Below are 21,087 nucleotides of genomic sequence, written 5' to 3'. Positions count from 1 at the left end.
GCCAATTTTTAGCCCTTCCACCATTTAGTTTAGTGTGAAGGGTATTTCTCTCAGGATGTCGCTTTTGGCCATCACAAAATGATAAAATATATCTAATACAATTCTTGTTTAGAAGACTTCTTATTTAGGTCCTCATGATAGCCCACTAACATCTCTTTTCAAAGACAACGTTACCGAGGATTTCCCTGGTTGCAAAGAAATTATTGGACAAACGTTTTGCTTTAGAGCAATCATTACACATTATTTAATACGAAAATTTTAAATATGCTTCGTTTAACAATATTAAACGAAAACAACACCCACAAAGTGTATAAATAAATTTTAATGTATTTAAAGACTCAAAAATCGGCACTTCAGGCTCACTACAACTCAGAATTTGTATCTTCTACAATAAGTAGGAATTATTACTTAATGTAAATGAAAAAAGTTTTACCATCTCACATTGTTTCTCATCGCATGAAATGTAGGACGCTTTGAAGAAAATGGCCATTTAAAGATAAATTAAGATGGCGCTTTGGTTTTTAAAGTTGACAGCTGGGAACAGTTCTAAACAGAGAATCCGGGTTTTTCTCGACTTTTTACTGTGGACTGCATTAAATTCAATTAAATTCTAATAGGAAAATTGTGAATGGAGTGAGACAAGTAAAATGATATTTCTGTACATACAATAATGATAAGAACTAAATATACAAATATCGCTAATTCAATAATTGAAATGTCAAAATTTTATACATATACAATATTCCATTAAAAAGCGCCGTTGTAAACATAAACCATTAACATATGTGGAATAAATATTTAGACAATTTGATGTAGCTAAGTATCATTGATAAAATTTAGTATGACTTAACACAGTTAAGACTTGCTTGGTGGCTGAATTTCCATTGTTTGGCATACCCATTCGGCGACGTTTACATCTTCGGTTTCCCATTTCTTAATCCACGGATGGTTCTAAAAAAATTGAGATTTTAAATATATTTTCTTTCAAAATTTATGCTTATTCAGTTTGTGTATACTCAAACTGAACACTAAAAAAGTTTGGATATGACGACTTGAATTGAAATTATCATCAGCTTTTTTTGGATCAAGTTAATAGTACCTACAGACCTAAAGCTTACCATTAAGGTCTTCAAATCGGCTCGTTCGTCAGGATTTTTCCGAAGGCATCTATCAACAAAATCTTCAAACTCTGAAGAAAATATCCCAGAGGGTAATTTGGGAGGTGGTTCATTCACAATATAATCTAATAGCTCAAAAATTGCCATTGGTCTAGGTGCTTTGGGGCTATCTGGCGAGTCTCCTTCTTTGCTTTGGCCAAATATTACCGCTAACGTTTTGGCATCGGGTGGCGGTATTGGGTACATTCCAATAGCCATTTCTACTAGAGACAGTCCCAAAGAGTAAATGTCACTTTGGACTGAGTAGTGGGTGCCTTGCAAACGTTCCGGCTAAAAAAGTTTGATAATGCCTTTCTGATCAGTTGCTAACTCCTGTAAACTTACAGACATGTAACTTCGAGTACCAACAAAGGAGTTTGCCATGGAATCTATAAGTTGGCCTGAGACACCAAAATCACAAATTTTTATTTCGCCACTACTATTAACTAATATATTACTGGGCTTTACATCTCTGTGCATAATCGCATGCTTGTCTCTTAGGTAACTCAACCCTTTCAATACAGCAGATGTAATTTTTCCTAGAATATTTTCTGGAATGCGTCCTGCTTTCTTCAGAATGAGGTCCAGTGAACCAGCATCCATATACTCAATGCAAATACTAATTTCTCCGTCGCTATAGAATGCGCCATAGAAACCCACAATGTGTGCGAAATTACAGTCATGGAGTATTTTTAATTCTCTGATGATCTGTTTTTTAATTGCAGGCTTGACTTCTAGATGAATAAGCTTTCGTGCCATAATCAGGCCAGTTGACTTGTGTCTTACTTTGTTGACAACCCCTCCATTCCCTGATCCCAATTCCCCCAATTTTTCAAAATCATCATCTGATAATTCACCTGAAATCTTTTCTTTTTGAACCAGGAACACTTCTATACGTTTCCTTTGAATATCATCCATGTCAAGTTCTTCTAATTGAGCTGTTATATGATCTATTGGCCTTTTACCAACACTCGGTGCCCTGGAATTAAAGATATATATGGCTATATGAAATGAACTAAAAGCGAGAAAAAGTGGGGCTAAAAAAATTGCTTAAATTTTATTAGCTACAATTTCCATGTTGGATTTCTAGCCAAAGGTGGAAAACATCTTTCTTAGTGCGTGCCTGATTGACGTCGATATTTTCTGTCCTCTTTTATTGCACAATGTATAAATTTAGAGCTATTTAGATATTAATTTTTGAGTAGTTGACAAGTCATAGATGATCTTAAAGAGTAGGTCATAAATGAGCATAAACTGACTATAATTTGCATCATAACAAAACATGTTCTAGTTTCACAGAATTTGTCACAGGAGTTTGGTTACTTCTTGGAACTTTTTACCATTGAATTTAAAATTTTATGTTGACTACAAAACAAAACAAGGGAGAAACCTTCTTTAAGATATCAATTTTGCATGCTAGTAAATTGGAATAGTTTAAATAATTATTAAAACATTTCCTGTGATAAATGGCCTTATACAAAACCCAGTGCAAAAACCTACAGGGATTGAAATTGATGTTGTAGCTTTATCTCTGTGATAAAGTTTATCATTTCTACTAAGCTTAAAGGACAAAATAGCCATACTAAGAGACACAGCAATACTTACGTTGCAGGCCCAGCAGGCTGACTTGGTTCTTCATAGGTTGAAGACGTTGGAGTCAAATTAGGAGTCTGATCAATAGATCCCGGAGGTAAGGTAAGGTTTAACTTGTTTTTGGACATTATGCATTAAGCACAACTTATAGGCATCACAAACCACTTTAATGGGAATTGTCCTATTTATCTCCTGTAGGTAGCCTATGGAGTCAACCTTGGCACACCTCTAAATTTATTGAAGTTCTTTTTATTTTATTAATGAAAGTAATTGAAAATTTTGTTTTTATAGAGATATCTTTATGTATTTTGAAAAAATTCAGCTTTTGACTTTTACTGACCCTGGAAGAGAGGCAATCAAAACAAAAAATAAGGAGTGATCATTAAAAAAAACGTCAAGTAGGCGTGGAAACATCAGAGTCACGTCTTGAATAAATTCATGCGTTAGCTATGGGTTATCAGATTTTTGATGATAAACAGTAAATTGTTCAATCAACGCTTTACGTTTACGAATCAAGGTCTATTGAAAGATTTTTTTAAGATCACTCGTTATAACTTGCTAATTAGTTTCTTAGTGTTTTTGTTTTTTTTTACTGTGCCAGTTGTCAGTGTCAGGGTTCAGGTTGGCGCAGTCGCAGAATGGTAAGTCGGGACTCGTGACATTTTGATTGCCTGGCGTGTTGTTATGGGGAATGTCAAAAACCCCTTTGACATAACAATTCGTTTCTCTAGTGCGCTGCATTTTGCACCGCGGCGGAGCTGTGTTAGTTCCATCTTAAGAGGCCGATATATTTAACTGCACATCAGACTAACTCAACTTTCAGATTTGAACAAATATTTAAACTAAAAATCAAGCTAACAGCGAAAATGCGCAAAAGTAGACTTTATTTTAACTTTATGCGCCCAACGTTTTAATTAATATCGTGACCTTCAAATTTCCAATATGGGGAATTTTAACCAATGAAATCCATTGATTTCGGTTACGCTGTCAAGTACGTCGTAAATTTTACGCCCGTCAGGACGTAGCTTCTGGGCCTTGATTCAGGAAGATGTCAGGGCAAAAATGAACATTTTTGTCCAATGAAATTGTCCAGTGAAATTTTTTAACCAATCGCGGTCGCCAAAAATTGCTTTCTCCTTCCCACATGTTTCTATAGAATCAGAGCCCTGCCGAGAACTATTGTCAAAAAAACGAAAAAATTTTATGATCATTAAACAAATTTGTCCCAAGTAGAAAGCAAAACAGATAGAAAGTTCTCAGATGCTTTTTGTGTAATAAGCGCTAAATATATGGTACTTCGTTTTAGGGACAATTGTATATCGGTTGCAACAATGGTATTTGGAATTATGTTCGTTATAGAATCATGATGGGTCTAATGCTGGTGTCTCTTTGATAAGAACACATAAAGTTAACATCATGGGTAACTGCTTTAAGAGGTCAACAACAGATGATATTTCTCTCTTAAGAGGCTCAGATAGTATCAGGGAATCATCATCAGATCCAGTGGGCCCACCAAATTACCAGGTAAGTAGTCATTTATTCTGTCACCCACTACTCTTTGTTAGAACAATAAATAAAATTGTATTTGTCAGGTATTGGTTTCCTTATGGATTTATGTATGCAGTGGTGTTTTCACTAATTGCTCATTAAATATGTTAATTTTTACAATAATGTAATAAATTAGTCACAACGAAGCAACTCCTACATTCATTGCTATGCCCTCAGAGGGGTGCAACAAGAAGAGTTTGAGCAATGGTCATATAATCATAGAGTGAGTGGACTACTCATTATTTTAATGAATACTGAGACCAGCATTTTCAAGTATTATGCAACAGATGGACATATGATCAGGTTATTAGCACTGGATAATCGAGCAAATTGGTAATCTGAAGTTTCAAAATCTCCATCAGATTTGTTATGAATATAAGTTCTTGTCAGAAAAAATTTGGGGTTTTTACAGAATTTTCTTAAGGGGGGATATTTTAATTGTTTTCAAACTGTTACTGTAAAATACTCTGAACAAATATTTTCTCAAAATGATTAAAAAAAGCTTAGGATAGCTTAAACTTCATATTAAAGTAAAAAACAGGATGACAAAGTGATTTCAACTATTCATCGAGATTATAAGGTGAACTGCTTCGAAGAGAAGTTACAGAAGAGCTTATTAATTGATACTTGAGCAAAGCATTTGTACAATTAATATTTTATCAAACTACTGGCAAATCTCACTCATTCAACTTGGCATATCTTACTTTGGGTTAGTTAGAAAATAATTATCCCAACATCAATAAACATCAAAATGTGTGCATGCAAAAAGAATTACAGATAATCACTTATTCCTGTAGGAGGTGCTATCGGCCCAAAGTACACCACCGATATACCATCCTTCCCCAAGTGTAACTCGTTCTGTAACGCAACTCACAGAAGAAGAACAAATCAGAATTGCTAAACGTATTGGATTGATCCAGCACTTGCCCACTGGAAAATATGATGGATGTAAAAAGACAAGGGAATGTGTTATATGTATGGGGGAATTTATGGTAATATTGAGTAGAATGTGTTGTTCACTGCTGTAACTATTATTTTATTCATAAGGTTGGAGACGCATTACGTTATCTTCCATGCATGCACACATATCACATGGCATGCATTGATGATTGGCTGATGCGCAGCCTTACTTGTCCTAGTTGTATGGAACCTGTAGATGCAGCATTATTAACTAGTTATGAGACCAACTAACTGAAGATGATGGCCAGTGCCTTATTAATTTAGCGTTTAAGCGGGTACGTAAAGAATTATAATATATAAAAGTACCTATTTGTTGAGAGAAAAGCTCCAATTGTAAAGCTGTTTTTGTCAGGCTTTTGGAAGGTCATAAACTTCAGTGTGCCCCGGCTTTTTTCACTAAGCTGCCTACCAGAGTGAGGGAACTATCTTTCCAGACTACTAAATCTACCGTCAAGGTACTTACAAAAATATAAACCTTTTTTATAATTTTAGTGACTTTAAACTGTGATGTAGTGAATAGAGATTTTTTGAATTTTTAAATATATCTGGTATAATAATATCTTTGTTTTCCGCATGTGCATTTAGGCTAAGTGGTGTCTATATTAGTTACGGCGATTGTAAAAAAATTGTTTTTATATAGGAATAAATTCTATTCTATTCTGTTCCATTATTTAATAGGTGGATTTACATATTATTCACTCAAATCTATATTTGGATAGTGTGCCAGGACACAGTAGTCTCGTGTTTCATACAGTGTCCTAAATTAATTGTGAATTTATTGAGATAAACTCTAGAGCAGAAAACGAGATTTAGTTTCTAATGAGTGTGCGAAATGATGGAAACAGTGTGGCAATAATTACATATTTTAAACATGTGGTCCTTTTTGTAATTATATAAAATTTGTCAAATGAAAAATCTTTCTTCTCTTTTTCGTCTTGAAAATTACAATTTTAGTTTTTGCGAAGAAGATTTCGATAGATTCACAGAGGTAAAAACGTTTTTAGCAAGTCTCGTTTTTTTTGCAATTTGACGACTTATAATTGATATTTGTTGCCTTTCTTCGGGGTCAAAGTACATCTGAGACGTGAGCGCAGTGTTCAATATACAGTAGGGAATATTGTCCGTTTAGATGTTTAAAATTAGTGAAGGATTATAAAAAAAAATGTAATTTTTGTATGCAAACTTTATTCAATTTAATATTTAAACCTTAAAGAAAACACACTCAACTATTTTAAATAGAAATCTATGTAAATAAAGAATAAAAATAAAAGTTCACCTCATATTTTTCAAAGTTTTATGGACCATAAAACATCATTACAAACTATTGAATTATTTTCTCATAAATTAGGCTATTTCAAAGTATCAAATAATAAGAGTATAAGCACAAAAAGTGAAATAAAATGAGAAAGCCCCTAGTCGGCTCTTTGTAGCGGTCCAAAAGCGCCGATTGTGTTTCACGTGGGACAGTCATGGAAATATACACATATGAGAGAATTAGAAACATCAAAAACGGCAGATTGTAAAATTATTCAACTTGACCGTCGACTACAACTACATCAACACTTGGCAAATTCCACTTGCACTTCTCTGAAAGATACTGATAGACATCTGGAGATAATTTGTGAAGTGATGTGAAGAACTCGATATCATCTTCCTTTAGATCAGACTTCTCTCCTAAAATGTACAATCAAAGTTGATATTAAAAAGTTCCAAATGATTACATATTTACTCACCTAAAAGTAAACTTATAATTGTCAATAGGCTTGGAGGTATCTGATCATGTTGCTGCAGTTCATTAAGAATAGTCTTCATATCTGGTGTTGGTGGAGCAACTATTCGCTTTTGTTTTAACATTCTTTTTATACTAGCAATGTCACGACTGTGTTTTTTGATTTGCCTTAAATAGTTTTTTGCCACATTTGGCTTTGTGTGACTTTGGACCAACCCCTGCTTTGTTGCTGTAATCAAATTTGATTTCTGTGATTCAATACCTTGTTTTGATAACATTTGGTGTGATTTAGCTAAACCATTTTCAAACTTTTTAGTGGATTTGTATAGTTCCCCATCATGTTCTTCTTTTACAAATACCTCATTAATCATTGGCTTGTCTTTAATTAAAGGCTTAGATGGCCCTGACCCAGGAGCAGTATTTATAGTTGCTATTTCTGCTTTGAATTGTGGTGACATTGGTTGTTTGACAGGTCTGTTTGTTGAGGTAGGCCAGGTTCGATTTGCAGTTGCTGGCACCAGTACCCCATTTTTAATTATATAAGACTCAATCTTGGGAGATATGGTAAACATGTTGTCTGTATCTAAAACGAAAACTGTGCCATCCTCATTTGCAGGAACAACTTTAACATCATTGTACTGGTTTGAAGGTAAGTAAACAGGAGTGTCTTTTTCTGAAGGGGAAGATGGACCCATTACTGTTTCGTTACAATCCCCATCAAGAGTTGGGACAGCTCCATGAAGCAAACGCTTCTTCTGGGTATTTACAAACCATCTGTCCTCAAAATGCATTTCACATACTACTTTGTTTCTAAGTTGTTCCTCATCTAAATCATAAAAATTCGGCTTGCCAGCGTTTTCAATCCATAATACACATCTTTCTCTGTGTTTCACTGGGTAATGGAAAAAGTGGATGTTGTCCAAAGATTTCGTGGTATTAATACAGTTCTTATATGAACAGCGGCATCCTCCCATGATTGAATTTGCTTAAGACAATTTAAGCTTAATGCTGGATCAAATACTATTTTAATATATAAATTTACTCTAATAAATTAAAAACTTTAAACTGAAATAAATAAATAAACGGGTGCAAAATTCTGTCAAGTTTCCAAATCCTACTGTCTTTTCCAAATTTCATTCAGAATTTAGTGACGTTTGTACAACTGTCGAGCGGTTCTTTGTCAAAAAATGACGTTTTACAGTTTCAAAGTTTGCATTTCCCCATGAATAGACTAAACTATTCCTTAAAGAAGATGCAATTTTATATTGGTAATATTCCGAAAGACAGAATATTTTTATTTGCGTTTTTACGTTAATTAATACTATAACTGCAGTGTGAGAAGATAGGAAGAAGTATGCAACCAGCAAGACACCAAAGCCAGCAGGGTCACCAAGATTATTTACATTCTTTTATGATGTTATATGTTATCGCCAGATTAATACTGAGTCTAGGTGAACTCGCAAGTATTTAATATATGGAGTATTAACCGGTGAGGCGATTTTGCGCTCGTTTGAAGTGTTTCTTAGAAAACAAAAACAGCAAAGATTTTCATTGATCGTGCTCTACTGGTGTCTATGTTCCCAATACGAATGCAAAAACATACTATCTACACAAAAATTCTGGCTGTCGGCATTGACGATATTAATAGCATATATGATATTCCAATGCTTACTTGAGGAGTCTTTACGATCATCCTTTGATTACCATTATTTGAATCGGACTGGCAATTTTACTTCCCTAAATTGCTCCCGCCCTTTTCAATTTGCTTTCCTGGGATGAAAAAGAAAAAAACTGTTTGTCTATTGTGGCGCCCTCTATACAATAGATTTTAAACTGAGCCTTTAATAGGGGCAGAAATCGTAGTTTTCTATAAAAATTCAACTGATAAGTGTTTTTATCGGCTTTTTTTATGGCGAATATTACTAAATTCGCTTAAGCCAGCGGGATGGCAAACATAAAAATTTCAAAAAGTGGCGTTCTATGGCAGACAGAATTTAAAATCTGGTTTTAAATCGGGGTTTAGACATTTTTCCATGAAACGCGCTCTGAAAAAAGGGCAACCAGCAGCGTCGCAGGAAGTAGCGACGCTGACGGAGACATCATCAATGAATTCTCTTGGCTTCTACAAAAATACAGGCTGAAGCTGATAACATATTGATTTTTGTAAACGTTTGTTGAACCAATCAGAGTGTAAGAAGTATTTTTAAAGGGTGAGGTTGTCTGGTTTTTTTGATCTAGTGCAAACTATCTAAATGTGACGTGATAGCCGGGTTTAATATTTATAGCGAGCGAAAGCTCGCTGAGCAAAGCCCATGCAGGTGGCTACTCTTTTCCGTGAGTCCACCACTTTACTGGGTGAGGGAATGGAAACAGGCGGAGGAGGACCACCATCGGACACTACAGGCCCTCCCGGCCAGTTGGCCTATGACAATTATAACCATCCAGTAAATTATCAGCATAAATATAAGCTGTAAGTATCCCAGAAGTATATCCCCAGTTGCCCTGCAGGCCTGTACTGGCATATGTAAACAATCAAAAGGGTTCTTTCTACCTTACTTAGTAGCATGTTTTAGTCAAATGACATCAATGAGGAGGTATAAACAAATTATGTCCATGGCCTTACCAGGTTTATTTTGGGCCATTGGTGCCAGGTTATACTAAGATTTTATTTCACCATCCAATTTTTAGATTGTCCTCATAAAACAGCCTGAGGGTCTTGCTTTCAACAATGTTATTCATGTTTCAAACAGTCAAAATCACTCCTCAAGCTAAGTTATAACTTTTTTTCAATATGCAATAACTCAGTGAGAGGAGATTTGATCTTATTCCACTATTCGATGGAAATTGATCCTCTTGGAAATCAGGGATACACATACATCAGATTGAAATTTCAATTGGAGTCAACATTTCAACCCAATCTTGTCCTTCAAACAGCTTGAATTGAGTTGAAGTCGATGAAATGCATATTCAATCTAGATTGAAATTGTTATATGACATACTGAAAATTGCCCTGTCACAATTTAAAGGGAAATTAAGACAAATTGGCCAAATTCGCCCTAAAATGCCATGTCAAGGTCTTTAGAGCAAATTTTAATTGCATGTGGGAAAACATAACTGGAACTTATTTGTTTTTGTACCTACTTAAGCAAAGGAAATAATTTCAAATAAGAGGCGAATGCCAAAATGTACAAGGGGTCCCATTTAAAATGGGCGTGTGTAGTGGAAGTGGAATCTTCCGCCACTTTTCTGAGCCACCCCATACATTTGGAATAATGTTCAGCTTACAATTCTGCCTTCATCTTATGGCTTTTGTGTTTAAAAATTTCTCTGTTTCTACAAGACTTTAAGATTATTGCTGGCCAGGAAAACTTGGGGACCCCCGATATAAAGCAACGTTTTTTTAGCATTTTTTTTTTTTTTAACGTTAGTTTGAGTTAGATCTCCCAAATGCTATTAAGCATAGATACATATATTGCCATTGTAGAAAAACTTTAATGAAAAACGCGAACTTGATAAAAAGCCCTTGTAATTTTTGTAGACCAAAAATCAAAGATCCTCAATTACGTTCCGAGATATCTTCCTTCGCCCCTAAGTGATGTTACAACGAAAGTCTATTTTTTATTTATACAGAGGTGCGAGTACCATTAATGTAAATGTATCATATCGAAAATATGTGCCTTATCGAAAGCTTTCGACTCGATTGCTCATCATTTGCTGTCTTCAAAACTTAAGCACTTTGCGTTGGCATATGCTGCTCTCGCGTTTCTTCAACATAATCTTCTTGGACATCTGGTGTGCTGCAGGGGTCAATTTTTGGCCCCCTGCTCCTTCCTCTGCGTACACGTAATGCAGCGTTTTGATGCCCATTTTTATGCGGACGACACCCAGCTCCTCAAACCTTTCAGTCCTGCTTTAGATAGTTACCTGAAAACGCATTTCAGTTCGGATTTAGGCGACGTTCTTAATTATTCCTAAGATTTTTTGTTGGGAAATTAATGCCACTAAGCCTGAAGTGCTGCTTTTTGCGTTCTCACAGTGTGTCGTTTTTTTACGGGAGTATTTATAACTGAGTTTAGATGGCCAGCATCTCCGCTTCGTTGACAGTGCTCGGAATTTGGGTGTCTGCCGTGATGCAAAACTTGGATTTAGTGCTCATATTTCGAATCTATTTAAAGGGCCCCATTTAACGCTGGGAACTCAACTCTTTGTGCAAACAAGCAAATCCGAAATTTTAAGGTGAGGGAAAAACTGTGTGCGTCCTTCCTTTTCTCGGGCCTACAGTATTGTTTCGCTTGTGTTTGATCCAGTTGCGTCTGCAAAAAACCCAAAATAAATGTTGTATAATCATGTCTCGGAGCGACTGTCTTGTCTGAATCCGTGTACAAATATTTACTGCTTGTATCAATATATAAATTGTGCACTTTTCTGCCTCCATATTTGAAATCTAAACTGATTTTTCGGATTGTTGCGTTGCACTCCTCCAGTTTGCATATGCCATGTCATGCAAACTCCTTGTATTAGTGCGGCATCACATATACTGCAGTTGATATCTACAACGGATTCTCTCGATATTTTCAAATCAGATGACTTGTAACATTCCTTAAGGAAAGCATGCTAAGGATGCAACAGGGTTGGCGCGGCCCTGCATGTGCACAGTGGGCATTTTTCGATCGATTCGATTTTTCTAGAGTGATTTTGTGTTGTTACGAATGTTTTTTTTTTTTTTGGCAAGGAGAAGGCCCAAACGTCGTTTCCAGGCAGTTTCTTTTGCCGACATTGTGTTCAAACTTGTTGTGGGTTAAAATGCGAGAAGACACGTAGAAATTAGGAAAGCCTGGCAAAATGGCATTATTTCGGATGGATTTAAAATTCAAAAGAGTCTCTCAAAGAGATCCGTGAATGTATGCGTCGAGGATAATTCGCCTGATACAGGAGTATATTTCGCTGAGTAAGGGCAATTATTATTTATTTTTATTTATTTTTATTGTTAGAGAAAATATGTTTTAATGCATATCCGTCTGCGCCGCTAACATTGGCAAGATTTATTGCTTGCAACTTATTTTGTTTATTTTATGTATATTATACGTTTTATCCGTTTTGTTTATTGTTTATTATACCAAGGAAAAAATAAAGCTTTTGAAAAAACCCTATAATTTCTTTATTATCCAAAAAACACAAATCTGCCCTATCACCTTCCGAGATATCAACCAAAGCCCCTTAAAACAGGCAACATTTCATTTCTGTCGGGTACCCGGCCCGATCTCATTTCACTGGGCGGGCCGGATTTTACAAACCATCACGCGTTACGTTTCTAGGATAAATTGGGCCCTAGGATTACTTTTCAACTTAAAGTACCATCAAGGTGCATGTTTTTAAAGACCACATCAACCAGAAATTGAAGCCTAGAGACTTTTTGCTGCTCAAACTCCAAACTAACAATTTCTTTGTTACCATACCACGATGGGTTTTAATGCGATTTAAATACATATTTCATGTCCGTTTAATAAAACCGACGAGGTTTTTATTTTGAAATTAATTACAACTTCCCAAAATCCGTAAAATTAAAACTAATTCGTGCGTATTGCACACAATACTCGAATGATGCACACAATACACAATAACAGCACTGTTTTTTATTGAATTTGTTAAATGAAAGTCTTTCGTTGAATTTCGTTTTGTTTATTGAACAAAACCAAGTTTATGAGATCAAAGCTTTAAGATGACTTCAAAAAACAAAAAGGCTTTGGGCGAAAAAACTATAAGCAGAGTATCGGTTAACATAGTGCCGGCTGAGCAATCGCGTAAGGTCATTGCCAAACTTGCAGTTCACAAAGAAAACGAAGACAAACCTTATCGGCCTGCGTCGGCACAAATTTCAGATATAATATTCATGTTATAATCCTAACAGAGTTACAATGCGTTTAGAAGAACGATAGAGCCCTCACGATTATTTCAATTAGGTTAGAGCAGTCACACAACCGTTTGAATTCGAGTACAATGTACAAATTAACGGTAACATCAAGTATTCTTAGCATGCAACGCTATATCATTCAAAGCTTTTCCAGTAACATGAAACTGGAAGCTCATGACGACGGCTATGAAACCAGTGCAGATCTGCTGATGAACACTGCCAACGTCAATCACAACCATGAAGTAAAGCGAGAAAAGATGGAAGACCCCTATAGTTTCATTGATGACGATCCCATTCCTATGCTAGCCGCAGCTCAAGGACCACCGCATATCATACATGCAATGCCTCCTATGAACCCCATGTTGCCAGGTCCTAAAAAACGAGGAAGGAAAAAGAAGATTAAATCTGAGTAAGTGGAACATGCCAGACCTGATGCCAGGATGGGTCAAATATGGTTTTTGATGCGTTTTCGTGTTGCATATTTGATTTAAGAATTTTGTGATTCGTTTCTAAAAGTATTAATCCGGTACTTCCTAGAGCCGTTAGCTTTGTTTGGTTGAGAACTCATTCCGGGCTCGTTACATGATCACTCGAAAGGACGCCGTTAGATCATCCTGAGTTACGGTACTATGCTCACGGGGAGAAAGGAGGTTTGGTTCTCGATCGAATTTATAGAACTTCTATGTGCTTCTGCATTTAGAGTATAACGGTGTTATAGGTAATTGTTTTGCTTTGTCCTATATTTTCATCATTAATTTTCATTTTTTTGCAATTTATTATACCAAGTGGTTCAGGTTTTAGTGGGGAATTTCGCTCATTGAACGCCGTCTCTATAAAGACTTGGACCTACTAATAGTCCGTCTGCAGTGTCTGGATTTTCTGAAATTCTAGTCTGGCCGACCCTTATACACATTCAGTTTCATTTCATATTAGAGAGGTAGCTCTATACTCCCCTTAGGGAAAATATTTTGTTGTCTCGCTTCGCTCTGGACAGTCTTGGAAAAAGCTGTTTTTTAATTTTTAGCCATGCAATCGTCAAAAGTCGTCATTTGTAGCCAACGTACAAAAACAAGGTCACATTTGGGAATTGTTTCTTAAATATTTTTCCAAAGTCCCTCGTACGTTTCATGGGTTATCCAAAAATTTATTGGTCTTAACGAGTGCTTTACTGTTCAAGCTTCTAAACCTAATTCGCCTAACCTAATTTTGTGTTTTATTGTTAAGTTCGGTTTTGGATGGCGATTGTGGGATTTCGTCCCGATTATATTCTTGAGCAAGTGGGTCCGCGGTATCGAACATGGCTTCTTAGCCATATACACAAGGTATCCGGAAATAGCGAGTATATATTTCTAGAGGACATTTCTCGAGTTGAAATTATATGATTCTTCAAAAAATATCACAAACGCTTTTTTATCAAGACACAAAACTGCTACAGTTTTTAGGATATTAAGTTGAAATTTTGTATCGATACAATATTAACATTCCATTAAGAAAATGATAATTGAGTATAAAGTGTCTTTTCTATTTCAGACCTATAGATTTCACTCAGGAATTAAACGGAGGAATCTTACGGCCTGTTAAAGAACGCAAGAAACACGATAGGTTTAATGGAATGCCAGAGGAAGAGGTGTCAAAGAGGACGTTGCCAGATCACATTACTGAAAATTTAGATATTATAATTGTAAGTATATAATGCCACCAGTCAAGAGAATCTCCGATTCGGAGTATTTTAAAACATTATCCACTAGATGTTAATTTAATTGGCTCATTATACACACTAAAGATTGTTAACTTTTAATGTCGTTAACTGAAAAATAGTATATTTGAATAATAAAATGACATCATTAAGAAGCTTTCCCTAATGACTTAATAATCTATTTTCAAAGTGTTTATTCTCATCAAAATTTTATACCTTTCCCAACTCCTTTTAACTTAATGTCATATTCTTCTAGATTGGAATTAATCCAGGACTTTTTGCTGCCTATAAAGGACATCATTATGCAGGACCTGGCAATCACTTTTGGAAATGTTTGTACTTATCTGGACTTACCCCACAGCAAATGTCAGCTGATGAGGATTATAAACTACTTCAGGTAAAGTTACGAAACGGTTTTGTTGCATAAAATTGGAATCGACTGTTTCTTCAATCTGGTCATTGTTAGCGAGAACGAAGTGAGAATTTCAGTGAAATTCTTTTGCGATTGCAGCAGGATAAATAGGAAATAACAATGAATATTGCCTTAGCTTTAATCAGTAAAAATGTAAGAGGTGTTGCTTCGATCAACCGTAGTTCTTCCATTCACCATTTTGTCAATATTGCTCCTCCTAAGTACGATCAATTTTTTTGTAAGACCCCGTACCCAGTGTAATCACCATCTTATTTAGTTTGAACCCTGTACATTCTCCTTTAATTTAAAAATGTGTATTGAAATTTTAAATTGTGAATTTGCAGGTTGGCATTGGTTTCACGAATATGGTTCAGCGTGCAACAAAGGGTAGTGCAGATTTAACTCGCAAAGAAATTAAGGAAGGTAGCCAAATTCTTTTAGACAAATTAAGGAAATTTAGGCCTAAAATTGCCGTATTCAATGGCAAATTGATTTACGAAGTATTTTCTGGGAAAAAAGACTTCAAATTTGGCAGACAGTCAGATTTAGTAGAAGGCACAAACACGGTGAGATTTCTTAACTTTTGTTAAAGCCACGAGTAATGAAACATTTTACAGTGGGTATAATTCGGTGTTTTTCTCTTTCAGCATATGTGGGTGATGCCCTCATCTAGCGCGAGATGCGCACAGCTTCCACGAGCAGCAGATAAGGTGCCATTTTATGCGGCGTTGAAAAAGTTTCGTGATTATTTAAACGGATTAATTCCGGAAATAGACGAATCTGAAATGGTTTTCACCGAACCTAAAGTAAAGTCTTGTTACGAGGCAGGACCGAAGGCGGAACTGTATCCAGAGCTCACCGATATTAGCAACGCTGTGATTAAAACTGAGGACGGAGAGATAATACCCTGCAAAAAGAAGAGAGGGCGACCAAGGAAAATTAAAATAGAAGGTGAGGAACCTCCTCCGAAGCCAGTTGTAAGGAAACATCCTCCACCCAGTAGCAATAACTGCGGAGATTTTCCTAAGAAGAAAAGAGGCCGGCCTAAAAAAGTGAAAATGGACAACGTCGAGGTGGTGGGGCGAATGGAGAACAACGGACAGGTTAATATACCGCAGTGTTTTTCGAGTCCATCGCCCATTCAGTCGCCCAACAATTTTTATCCGGTCGGACCCGCAATGACTCCACCTAATAGTACACCTAACATGTATAATTCTCAACCTCCGGTATACAACCAGTCACCCAGACCTCCGTTTAGCCAGTCGCCGAGACCAACTTACAGTCAGTCTCCTCGGCCTCCATATAGTCAAAGCCCGAGACCGGCGTATACGCAGTCACCAAGACAACAATACAATCAATCTCCGAGGCAATACAGCAACTCACCACGGCCTCCATACTCACCGAGGCCACATTCTCAACCTTTTACACACTCAGATCTCAGTTCGGAGATTAGTGCAGCAATTAGTTCGGAACAACTGGGATCTCCAGGGTCTCCAATAGGTCCTCCAGATTTTGATCCGCCGACAAGTATGGCAGAAGAAGCAGAATGCCAGTTGAGCCCCACGCAATCTACGAATAGCGAGAATCCGCATCATTACCACATGAGTCCTGCTGCGTCCGTTAATGGAGAACCTCCACCGCACTCGTACCATTATCAGTCATACAATATGGAACCGCCGCCGCAGGAGCAGCCACAATACAGTACTCCTCAACAAAAGCATCAAGATATTGCTGCGAAAAGTTTGTCAGGACTAGAGTCTCTAGTTGACCAAATTCCGAGTATTACCGAAGGCGAGGCACCTTTAAACGAAGCCTCTGATCAGTATTCGAATAGCTACTCTACTGCGTCCGCGAGAGCTAGTCCGGTTTCTTACAATTACCCGTCGGCCGGGTATCCCTTATACTCCCCCGCTCCTGCATGGAATGCGCCCTATGACACAATGGCCATAAGTTATCCTCAAATCCCTTATCCTCAAAGCTACACGCCCACAATTCACGTCCCCAATCCTAATTATCCCTATTATGGTTACCCTCAACCTGCCCCCCCTCACCCTCCGGGCTATCCACCGTACTTGGGAGGGTTTTGATTGGTTTCTGTCACTGTGTTTTAATGTTGTGTACCTGTAAAATATTTTCGGCTAGTACCTAGCAAGTCTGTCCGCTTCAGTATATAGTATGGGAAATTTTAATGTTTTCACTTGGAAAATGAACGTATTTCATTGCTCCCGCGTCGATTACTTTAATAGTTATGGATGGTGGGATTCAGAGTGTTATCGTAACATCAAACATGGCTGTCCTGATTAGGTATAGGCGTTTCGAGCTCCACTCGAAACCCATATAGTCATAGTTTTTGAAGGACAATTTCTATATCTGAGGTCATTTTTGGATGCAGCCTAATTGAACTAACAAACTTCGTTTACCTGCACAACATACCAAGGCCGCGAGGAGACCACGCCTACATACTGTCAAGGGAGCCATGTTAAGTGTATAACGTTGCGTTAACTGTCTCAAAACTCGCTATCTATACTTGGTGTCCAGTGGGTGGCGCAACACTTTTATATTGTTTTTGAGTTAGTACAAAAAAATCTAACTATTATTAATTTGTCCTGATGGTTTGGTTAATTGTTGTACTTGGCAAATTAATAATTGCCTTCCACTTGCCTAATAAATATTGATATATAATTTTAGTGTAGTTACAATTATTCGCTTGCTATCACAATTAAAAGTTGTATAAGAATCTCTTGGAGTTGGAGGGAAACATTACGTGAGCATGCTCATAGTGAGAGACTGCTAGTTAATATGCCAGGTTGCGCATTTCGGTGGGATATTTATCCCGTTCGTTGTTTATTATTTTTTAGCGATTAAATATTATGGACAAGTCAAACGTACATTCAGTACTTTTGATTTTCAGTTTATTTAGAATTAAGGCTACGCTATATGTTTATCGTGTTAAGTACCCGTTAAACGGCCAGTAATCTGATATAATACGTAACTATGTGTACCAAAATGTGCAATAATCATTTTCCAAGTACAGATTGGATTTGTTGGTTTATTTGTTCAAGTTTCCCATATTAAAATATGGTCACTTGCATTTTGAAACAAGAGACTTGCACAGGGTAAATGGTGATATTTATTGTCATAAGTATTTTCTCTAAAATTTGAATGTTACTTAGACCATCAGTCGAATCTCAAATCGATCGTATGTCGGCCATTTGAGGGTCAGCCCCGGACTATTAACATTGTTTTCCCTTGTTTTATTTGTTAAGACGTTGCCACAGTTATGCATTCTGTATATGTTGAAGTTTTGTTGAGCGTTACTAAGGCTGTTGATGAAATAGGTTTAGTTACTTTTATATTGGTGTGTTTGTTCAGTCGGGGAGGCTCTAGATTTAGTCCCTGTTTATTTTAAAAGTTGAAATTATTCCATAGTTGATGGAAGACTTGTCTGGTTCTGGGAACACTTAGTTTTGTTTCAAGAAGGATCTTGATCGGTTCAAACGTACTTTGACCCACATATATGGATACTTTAAAAGATTCAGAATATAGTACATATTTATTAAGTATCGACATTTGGGCTAAAACACGTTTTTTTTCGGAACAGAAGAAAATACAAGAAAAATATAAAATCTCAGGGCAATGCTTTTAAATTAGCCCCCAAAAAAAAACAGTTTTAAACACAAATGTCTATAACTACTGGATAGGACTGAAATTTGGAACTCCCTGGCTAGTAACAATAAAACAGCTGGAACTGGCAGACACATCTTCCTAAATGTGACTATAGCTTAGGTATACAAACTAAGCCGTTAAAAACTGCATCGTTGGGCTATTGAAGAAATATAACTAGACAATTCTGAAAATTTGGCTTTGTATGAAAGTTGACAGATATCATGCATTTAATACTTATTATTGTTTAAATGGTGGCACTTCCGATTATACCTTTATTTTAAAATGATCCACCCTATATATACATTGTGTTGTTGAATTCTAGAAATTATAAGGATGTTTATTACAGCAATATCGATACAGGGAATATTATGATCTTCGTGCTGGGGAAGTTATTTCCAAACGTTACGTTCGAGGTAATGCTTCCAAAAATCGAAAAAGTACATTGTATAGGTACCTTAAACTTGTTCTACATGTAGTGTGGGATATCTGCGGTACCGTACGAAATTCGTTAAACGGGGAAATTTATATCTATAATTTCGCTTATCTTGTTCCGGCAAATTAAAGCTTGAAAATAAAACATTCTCAGGACTCTCTTTGCTCGAATTCTGTGCAACATGGCGAAACATTCAATGTAGTTCTCGTTTGGTCTCCATTGTGCAAAAAACTTGAGAATGAATCGACCAAACGAAAGGCTTTCCCCGATTCAGAACGAGTTTTGGACACACTACATGGGGTGTACGTCTGGAAATGCCTCCATATTGCAAGTATTTTTAATTGTGAACTTTCATATAAGTGGTGACATTTTTTCCAATGCATCAGCTGAAACATCCACTAGAAAAGGCCGAGACCACTACTTGAAGTACAGTTTTTTAATTTAACTTGATGTGTTAAATTTAGATTATCGGGTTGAGGGAGGTGTGAAACCAGGTACAGCACACCAGCAAACCCCATACGTAACAGTGAGGGATTTTGGAAGTGTGTTATCACGTAACTATGATCATTGTTGTTCTTCGCATGTTCGTGGACGCACGATTTGCCTTTTTGTTTTAAACGGTGAATGTAATTGTTCTTGATAGCTAATTATTCCTCCACATTCATAAGAATATCGTGTCCTATTGTTTCCGTTACATTTTACCACTGAGCGCTAGAATAATTTTAACAGAAAGCGAATGGGCCCTTTCTTGAGTGACAAATCCAAAATCTCTCTATTATCATGAACTTCATATTTGTAAGTCAGTGTAATGGGTACCTTCAGAAAAATGCCCGTCTTGTAACGGATATAACATATATACTTCCAGATCATTAATATTGTTCGTGATGTTCGACAACACAATAATTTTGTACCTAAATTCGTCACTTTAAATCGGTGTCTTTCTTAAGGTTCTTAGTTCGGCCTCCTGTAATTGTGTCTGTAAGTTGATTTTATACTCAGTCAAGAAGGAAGTTAATGCTAATACATATCCCAGTTGTTTTCACCAGTTATGTAACACTCGAATCTAGTCATCTGAATCTAGTCTCTTAAAGTTAAATAATATAAGAAAGATTTTGTTTATTTCTCTATGCGTATACTGCAGATTTTTTTCTATGAAACTTAAATTGTCTGTGTCTATATCTAGGGCTCCAGTAATTTCGGAGTTGAGAAATTATTTTAGAGTTATTTTAATTATAAATTGAATTACTGTACCATAACGATTACTGTAATAAGGTCCTGTAACCCTAGTGTATTAAGTAATTTTAAACATAAATTTGGATTTGAGGAAACTTTGCTCTCGATGAGGATATAAATGGTCGCCACTCAAATTGCAAAACGACTTTTTAGTGCAGTTCTGAAGCTTCATATTTTGAAAACAATAGTTGTGTTCACTGTAGCTTTAGGACGTCCAGATTTGATGAGAAATTATGTGTTCCTACACGGTGGTCGCCACCACCACGGACTTCTTTTGTAGCGGTTCCTTTGCATTTTTGTAAAATAATTTCACATTGTTTTTTTATACTTCTATTTGTTTCCAATATACGGGGACTTCTCAACTGAAATGGTCTGCGCCTAATTCAAACGGTTTTCACGTTTGTAGTTCTCGCCAGAAGTCCTTGCACTGGGTAGAAGGGCGCTCGAAATCGCAGGTGCTAGTGGAGAAGGCCGGGGACGAGTCTCCTGAGAAAGTCGGAAAAACTGGGTATTACTTACATTTCGGACGTTCAACGAAATTTAACAAATGAACAAATAAAGAAATTAGGTAAGAAATCGAAACTATAAGCAAAAAAACTTATCTCACGAATTATTTAATAGTAAATATGGAGCCAATTTATATATGATACCGTGTTCCCTTTCAATTGACCCACGCAACCTCCTCACTATTCTTACGTAAGTTTAATGGATTTTGACCCATTAGGAACATGTTGGTTTAGTTTCCCTTT

General features: G+C 36.4%; 4 protein-coding genes across 6 annotated transcripts; 2 read left to right on the top strand and 2 right to left on the bottom strand.

Annotated features, from left to right (window-relative positions):
- Nucleotides 1-418: 418 nt before the first annotated feature.
- On the bottom strand, nucleotides 419-3,288 carry Dsor1 (mitogen-activated protein kinase kinase 1). Its single transcript, XM_066392534.1, has 4 exons — nucleotides 2,763-3,288; nucleotides 1,503-2,136; nucleotides 1,119-1,448; nucleotides 419-951 (listed from the first exon to the last, which is right to left on the bottom strand). Exons 1-4 carry the CDS (start codon nucleotides 2,876-2,878, stop codon nucleotides 856-858), a joined length of 1,176 nt encoding a protein of 391 aa, XP_066248631.1. The 5' UTR covers nucleotides 2,879-3,288; the 3' UTR covers nucleotides 419-855.
- A 534-nt stretch (nucleotides 3,289-3,822) lies between these two features.
- Nucleotides 3,823-5,933, top strand: Rnf11 (Ring finger protein 11). The gene is made up of 4 exons (XM_066392309.1): nucleotides 3,823-4,274; nucleotides 5,096-5,290; nucleotides 5,346-5,533; nucleotides 5,611-5,933. The coding sequence occupies exons 1-3, from the start codon at nucleotides 4,167-4,169 to the stop codon at nucleotides 5,487-5,489; spliced, it is 447 nt and encodes a 148-aa protein (XP_066248406.1). The 5' UTR covers nucleotides 3,823-4,166; the 3' UTR covers nucleotides 5,490-5,533; nucleotides 5,611-5,933.
- A 493-nt stretch (nucleotides 5,934-6,426) lies between these two features.
- LOC136410251 (uncharacterized) lies at nucleotides 6,427-8,103 on the bottom strand. The gene is made up of 2 exons (XM_066392308.1): nucleotides 6,992-8,103; nucleotides 6,427-6,932 (listed from the first exon to the last, which is right to left on the bottom strand). The coding sequence occupies exons 1-2, from the start codon at nucleotides 7,959-7,961 to the stop codon at nucleotides 6,784-6,786; spliced, it is 1,119 nt and encodes a 372-aa protein (XP_066248405.1). The 5' UTR covers nucleotides 7,962-8,103; the 3' UTR covers nucleotides 6,427-6,783.
- An 804-nt stretch (nucleotides 8,104-8,907) lies between these two features.
- On the top strand, nucleotides 8,908-20,706 carry Tdg (Thymine DNA glycosylase). Of its 3 annotated transcripts, XM_066392281.1 has the most exons (7): nucleotides 8,908-9,197; nucleotides 9,254-9,457; nucleotides 13,044-13,307; nucleotides 14,429-14,579; nucleotides 14,851-14,991; nucleotides 15,351-15,572; nucleotides 15,654-20,706. In XM_066392281.1, exons 2-7 carry the CDS (start codon nucleotides 9,300-9,302, stop codon nucleotides 17,091-17,093), a joined length of 2,376 nt encoding a protein of 791 aa, XP_066248378.1. In that variant the 5' UTR covers nucleotides 8,908-9,197; nucleotides 9,254-9,299; the 3' UTR covers nucleotides 17,094-20,706. The 3 variants fall into 3 exon arrangements, with proteins under 3 accessions (XP_066248378.1, XP_066248379.1, XP_066248380.1); XM_066392282.1 differs by having other exon boundaries at nucleotides 8,908-9,457; nucleotides 13,053-13,307; XM_066392283.1 differs by lacking the exons at nucleotides 8,908-9,197; nucleotides 9,254-9,457 and adding an exon at nucleotides 11,040-11,223 and having other exon boundaries at nucleotides 13,053-13,307.
- The last annotated feature ends 381 nt before the right edge of the window (nucleotides 20,707-21,087 follow it).

Source organism: Euwallacea similis, chromosome 8, assembly GCF_039881205.1.
Source record: "Euwallacea similis isolate ESF13 chromosome 8, ESF131.1, whole genome shotgun sequence".
Lineage (NCBI taxonomy): Eukaryota > Metazoa > Arthropoda > Insecta > Coleoptera > Curculionidae > Euwallacea > Euwallacea similis.
The sequence above is the reverse complement of the archived record's forward strand: the minus strand, read 5'-3'. Positions and strand labels throughout refer to the sequence as shown.